General features: G+C 41.4%; 1 protein-coding gene across 5 annotated transcripts in view; it reads right to left on the bottom strand.

Moving 5' to 3' along the window:
- The window catches only part of KCNC1 (potassium voltage-gated channel subfamily C member 1), a 106,349-nt gene that overhangs the window by 1,396 nt on the left and 98,953 nt on the right, over positions 1-6,000 (bottom strand). For 2 of the 5 annotated variants that reach the window (XM_026078917.1, XM_026078916.1), the window contains exon 3: positions 1,590-1,778. The exons of 1 other annotated variant lie outside the window; for it this stretch is intronic. In XM_026078917.1, the coding sequence (XP_025934702.1) occupies positions 1,590-1,778 (189 nt within the window). The remainder of the gene's footprint in view (positions 1-1,589; positions 1,779-6,000) is intronic. 2 more of the 5 variants (XM_026078919.1, XM_026078918.1) reach the window with 2 other exon arrangements.

Raw genomic sequence — 6,000 nt, 5'->3', positions numbered from 1 at the left:
AAAAAAGGCAGCAACATCCATGGAATTTATTCTGTTGCTAGAGTGTAACTACTGCTGTGTTCTCAGCATTTAAAAAAAAAAAAAAGGAAAAACAAAACTGCATGCACTGTTTCCCTCCCCCTCCCCTTCTTTTTCAGACATGCACATAAACAGCTCAGCAAGTGTACAGAGAGTTGCACAAACTATGGATGAAATCCTGTTGGAACAACAATTAAGATGCTCTCAACATGTTTCAAACAGGCCAACAATATGCTGACGTATATTACTCTTTAGCCAACCAGCCTCTGTTTCATTCAGTAACGAGAGGCAGTTGCAGTGCATCGTGAAAACCATACATTCCTCATCCCCAAGGATGTGCCATTTGGAGTGTTCACCTGATCCACTGGAACCACCCAAACTCGCCCGGGCTGAATGAACGTGGCCAATGCTTATCCGATACAGAATCAAGTAAAACACTTTGCTACAAAGGTAAATTTTAGAAGATATACTTTCATATGAAAGTGTTGTGGTCCAACTATATCTTTGTTGATGATAAGCTTTAAACTTATAAATACATACACTATCTATAACTGGCATTTACTATAACTATTGCCCATCATACAATGGCACATGGGAATTCTATACTCCATACTCAGCGTATGGTTACATCATACAATTTTTGCAGTTTTAAAATATTGACTATATCATATACTATATACAGTGCACCAGTGATAAACACTGATTTGAAGATACATATCTCTTTTCCAATTTCCCCATTCCTTATCAATTTTTATGCATATATATGTAGTTCTAATTTTGGTTTGTATGGTTTTCTCGTGTTAAATTATTTAAACAAAGCTTAGCCTATCTTAAGGGAAAGGTTTTTTAATTTGATTTGATTTCCGTTTGCAAGATAGATGATTCTGATCATTATCGAAGTAAAATGCAGTTGCTTCTGACAGATCTGTAGCTGTCAGAAGTCTGAAAAACCAACTAGTAATGATTCATTTATGAAAGGAAACTGATTTTAGATGGATTATTTTCCAATTGTAAGACACCTGTGCTAACAGATGTTCTCGTGTGCTTCTCTTCCTCTGTTGAACTAAACAGCTACAAATAACCAAATAATTTGTTTTAGAGCTCTGTTAAGGTGGYCGAATAATCCTTCTGTATTTCTTGAGGATATTTCCCTTTTGCATTTTTATTTTGTTGTTTGCCACCTCCAGCTCTGCTCTTCAGAGTGTGGTAAAAATCTGTGAGCTTTCCAAATGGGAAACCTTCATTGCTATCAGATATTAATCGGCCTCTCCTTGGAGGACAGACTAGTTTAAGGACGTTGTAGAGCATTTTTCACTGAAGCTCACTGCACCAGCTGGGGTGGAAGACTCAACTGCCTAGCATAGCTGCATGGGGTAGTTACAGCTCCTCAGGCTTTTCTTTCTGAAAGAAATAGGTTAGAAACTCCAAATGCAGACATCAGGTGGTGGTTTCCAGCCCAAACGTGCATCTCTACAACAAGCGCACTATTGCGTGCTACAGCTACAGCTGACTTTCCCTCATTTCTTTAAAACGGTTGCTAACTACGTGGTTAGAGGACCCCAGCTACATACCCTTTCTTATTCCTCCATCAGGCGGGCAGGGATATTCCCCGGTTGATAAGAGGAAGCAGGGTCCATATCTCTCCCGAGTGCCAGAGCGGGTAAAGGGCAGGCCCTCATCAGGCGTAATAGCCTGGTCTATGTGGGGACAGTCTTCGTTTGCCAGCGCCGCCTTGGCCACCTCACCATTCAGTTTCGAATCTTCAAACATATAAGCAGAAGGCTATTGAAACACTATGCACTGTTTAGTAGCGTTCCCGCTGCAAATTAAGGGTTCACAGCTAACGAGCTCTACCGCGACTCTACAAAGGTAGCACATCTGTCCTAGACACTGCGTTCATGGGCACTGCACCAAAATAAAATAAAGGCTGTTAAGTGGGAGGAGAAACAAAACGCGATCGTGTTAGGTGGAACAGCAGCCGCCTGTACTTCCGCATTGAGGGGCAGTTTCGGAAACGGGTGTGCATTGGTTCCTAGTCCTGCGAGCAGAAGACCGCGGTTAGAAATCGGATCATGTTTTTGCATGACATCAGATGGGGTATGAATGACCTGTTTGCCATGAAGCCTACTGTCGCTCAGAGCTTTGGAGAGGCAGTTGACTGTGAGTTGTGGTTTAGTATTTGAGTATATTCTATTTGTGCTGATTTATATCTTTGTGGGAGGTTACTGAGGGGAAAATTCCTGCTCTTCCCCTCCCCCAAATTTACTCAGGTTGCTTTATATTGTTTCTGGTACCAGTTGTGCAGAATGGCTGTACACATTTTAGACACACAGAGTACATTATGTATGGAAATACGACTGCAGAACGTGGATTTGAAAGCAAGAAATCCATTTTCTGATGTTCTCCTTGGAGAAACATACAGTATTTGCAATGCCAGCACAGGACACTACGTATAGAAAACAATACAACAGGCCATGAATTTGGAAAATGAACAGAGTAGAATTTACTCTTGACTGTAAATAATGAAAACAAGTTGTCAGATTTGCCCATTTACTCCACGCATTCCCATGAGGATAGACTGAGAATAGTATGTTTTCTCTGTGTGACTTGCTTCACGTTTATAAAACAACTTAAATGCTATTTATTTTAATRTTTTAAAGTGCAAATTAGTATATTGAGAATATACTCGAAATATGGCACAGCTCAATATGAGTATTTTGGCTGAAGGGAGAAAAAACAGTCAAAATGTGCTTCCTGAATTTTCACAAATACTAAGATACGTTAACTGAGTGGTATTGGCAGCATCCTACGCCTCGGTTGCACAATGCTTATTACCTAGACACTGTAAGGCAAAAATCTGTGGGTGATCCTACAGGCCTTTTAGGAAAGACAGAGTCAGTAGATAAACTTAATTCAGTGCCTCTTCCAGATTCACGTGCTAGCTTATTCTGAACTCTACCTGATGCTGTCATCTGTCAGTAGATTTGAAGCCAAATAATAAAACAAGCCCAAAAGAGAAAATACAACAGGTATGGTTCAGAGATATAGTTCTGATCCTCTGGTTTCAGATGGATGTGATGAATGAATAGTAGGCCGAAGTCTTTTCAAATTACAATTGTTTTGCACACACACACACACACGCGCACAGATGTATATGACACACACTACACATCTTCTCATGCACCAGTAATTGCACTCTGTGCGTTGTTTCCTCTTTGATTTAGATGGTACTGGCTTGTCGCTACATAAACAGCCTTTTCTGCAAATATCTCACCTCTGCCTCCTTTCTTCTCTATGCAGTATTAGTCAATTTATTTCCCCAAAAAGGAAGGTGGTAATATTTTGTTTTGCAAGCAATGAACTAATTAGGTCTTTCAATACATTTAAACTGACAAAAGCTATAGGTGCATTTTATTGTTTGTAGACGCTAATTTGAACTGGATTCTAAAGTTTTGAGGTTGCAGTAAGTTGCAATTCCTTTCTGTTCAGAATACCCATGTAGTGAGTGCTCTTTAATATTACTCTTTGCACAAAACCTGACCTGGCTGCCATAGTAACCATGATATTGCAGGTACTGAGCTGTTGATTTCAAAATCATGTAACTGTGTTCAGGGAGAGCTGCTGTCCTTACAGGGATAAGCAAAGAACTGTGCTTCTTCCTAAGCTTCTGCTTCTACAAGCTGGCGGCTCTGATCCTGAAACGAGAAAGGCAGCTGTGTCAGCACAGCTCTGCACTGAAATCTGAGCGACTCCTGCTGCTGCACCTGAGCCTGGGTTTGCAAAACACATTGCTCCCCTGGTCCGTCCATGGGACTCCAAGCACCTCTGAGCAGAGCGGTCTGGGTCCAATTGCTCACTAGTAAGAGCCATTAGTCCTTTCGGGAGCAGCCTGTGAGCTCCCCTGTGCATGAACAGCAAGAAGGTTGACCTTCTTAGAGTTGATTTCTAAAATTGTGTTCTATGTCCCTAGTAATTTCAGCTGGAGCTTGCTCTGGTAGCCTCCTCAGGGTCTCTTAGCTCTACTGATTTTCTCTGTGCTTGTTGTTGGAAATCTGCAACTTTATTATTTCATTTTTGTTCCAGAGAAACAGAAGAGAGTAATTAGGGATGGGGAATTACAGGTGAATCGCTGAACTGTGCTGCCAGTGTCTATTGAATATTTCTCTTTGCATATACCCTCCATGATATGAACAGTAGGGCATTATATTATATGCATGGGCTATGCCCTAGGGATCACACTGGGGATAGCAACGCTGTTCAGCGATGACAGTTTTGCTAAATATTTAAGAAAAAGAGAAATTACCAGCCCAACAGATTGCATCTATTGCTGGTAGCAGTGCATATGAGATAGTGTGAAGTAGAGTAGTTGTGCTCCAGACCAGTGTCTGCAGCACCTAATTCTGTGATGATGGGACTCAGCCATCGCATCACATTTAACATGTGATTAGTCTGTTTTGGAAATTAAAAAAAAAAAATAAATCTGTGGTGTCATCAGTTAACAGTGAAAAGTTTTCATTGCTTTCATTAGCAAGGGTACATGTTGAACAGTTTCAGGAATGCAGTCTAAAGATGGAATGAACTGGTATTATTTATGTTGGTTTCTTAAGTTGCAATTTGCATGTTTGCTTTTTCCGTGATTCACCTTGGGTTTGAAAGAACCCCAGATAAAGCAAAACAACTGAAAGTATTACCCTCTGATGACTACTAGTCTAGCAGCACTGACTACTTCTTCTAGGACCTTAACTCTTCTAAGCCTTGGTTCTGGCCTACTGAACTCACAAGAGTTTTTCCCTCCGTTACCAGGATCTGCATCAGGCCTATGCAGCATTTTTCTTCTTTAGATGGCAAACTGATTCGCAAAGAAAAGGCAATGTTATCATCTCTCTTTTACAGATGGGTAAAACTACCATGCAGTGAAGTGACTTGCCCACTGCTATGTAAGAGGTTATTTACAAGAACAATCTTCTGACTCCCAGCATGGTGCCTTATCTCCATAATCATCCTATCTGTGAATACCTAGTTAACTGCACCAGCTCTAAACATTCACCTGCAGAGATTTGGCTGAGAGGCTGAAAAAAGTATTCAGCAGGTCTCCCAGGTGAGTAGTTTGTTTCACAACTACCTCATTTGCATGATTTCTATTCTTTTTTCTTCCTCCTCCCTGTTTCCTCCACCTCCTTTTCCAGAAAAGTGCTATTAAACACCCCAGGTGTTTTGAAGCAAACGGAATTTCAGAATAGAGAGATTCTGATAAAACCTTAGGAGAACTGCTAGATTTTGTATTGACATACTCTGCATGTTGTGGAGAAGCACAGGGGAGACTGTCCATGCCCATGCTGCGTGGCTCATCTCTTTTCTCATAGCGCGAATTAGAAACAAGTTGTTGCAGACTGTCATAGTGACTTTACCAGTGCTGCTGGTTTTGACTTCAGCTAGAGCCAGATAAACATCAATACTGAATCTCCGCCTATTTGAACTGGATCTAAAATTCAGACTACTGATGGACTTCCATGTATGTGATATATTCATGGACCTCAGTCTATGCTCGCAAGTGTGGCACGTGTACAGAGGTGGTTCCTGCAGTAGGAGGAAAGCCACCCCAGTCATCTTTGCCTTAGCATAGAGCACCATTCTCCAAAACTGCCAAAAAACATGTTCTTGGCCTACCCTTCTTACCTTAGATGTCTTCAGAAATTGTGTGTGGGCCAGGGGGCTCCCCACTCACACTGCTTCCCTTTGTACTTGTTGCTCCCCTCCTTTGTCTCCCACATGTCTACAGAGCTACAAGGTGGCCACTTCCCCAAAGAATGGATGAGTAGAAAGGCACTCAGGGTGGGCCTTTTCCAGTCCTTATAAGATAGGAAATCTAATGCCTTTTCCAGTCCTTATAGGAACTTTTGTAGGTCATAACCACTTTGACTGAAACAGGGCTGAGAGAAAACCTGTAAGTCACAGCTTGGTATGCATGCAAATTTACCTGTG

This window comes from Apteryx rowi, unplaced genomic scaffold (genome assembly GCF_003343035.1).
Source record: "Apteryx rowi isolate R43461 unplaced genomic scaffold, aptRow1 scaffold_49, whole genome shotgun sequence".
Classification (NCBI taxonomy): Eukaryota; Metazoa; Chordata; class Aves; order Apterygiformes; family Apterygidae; genus Apteryx; species Apteryx rowi.
The sequence above is the reverse complement of the archived record's forward strand: the minus strand, read 5'-3'. Positions and strand labels throughout refer to the sequence as shown.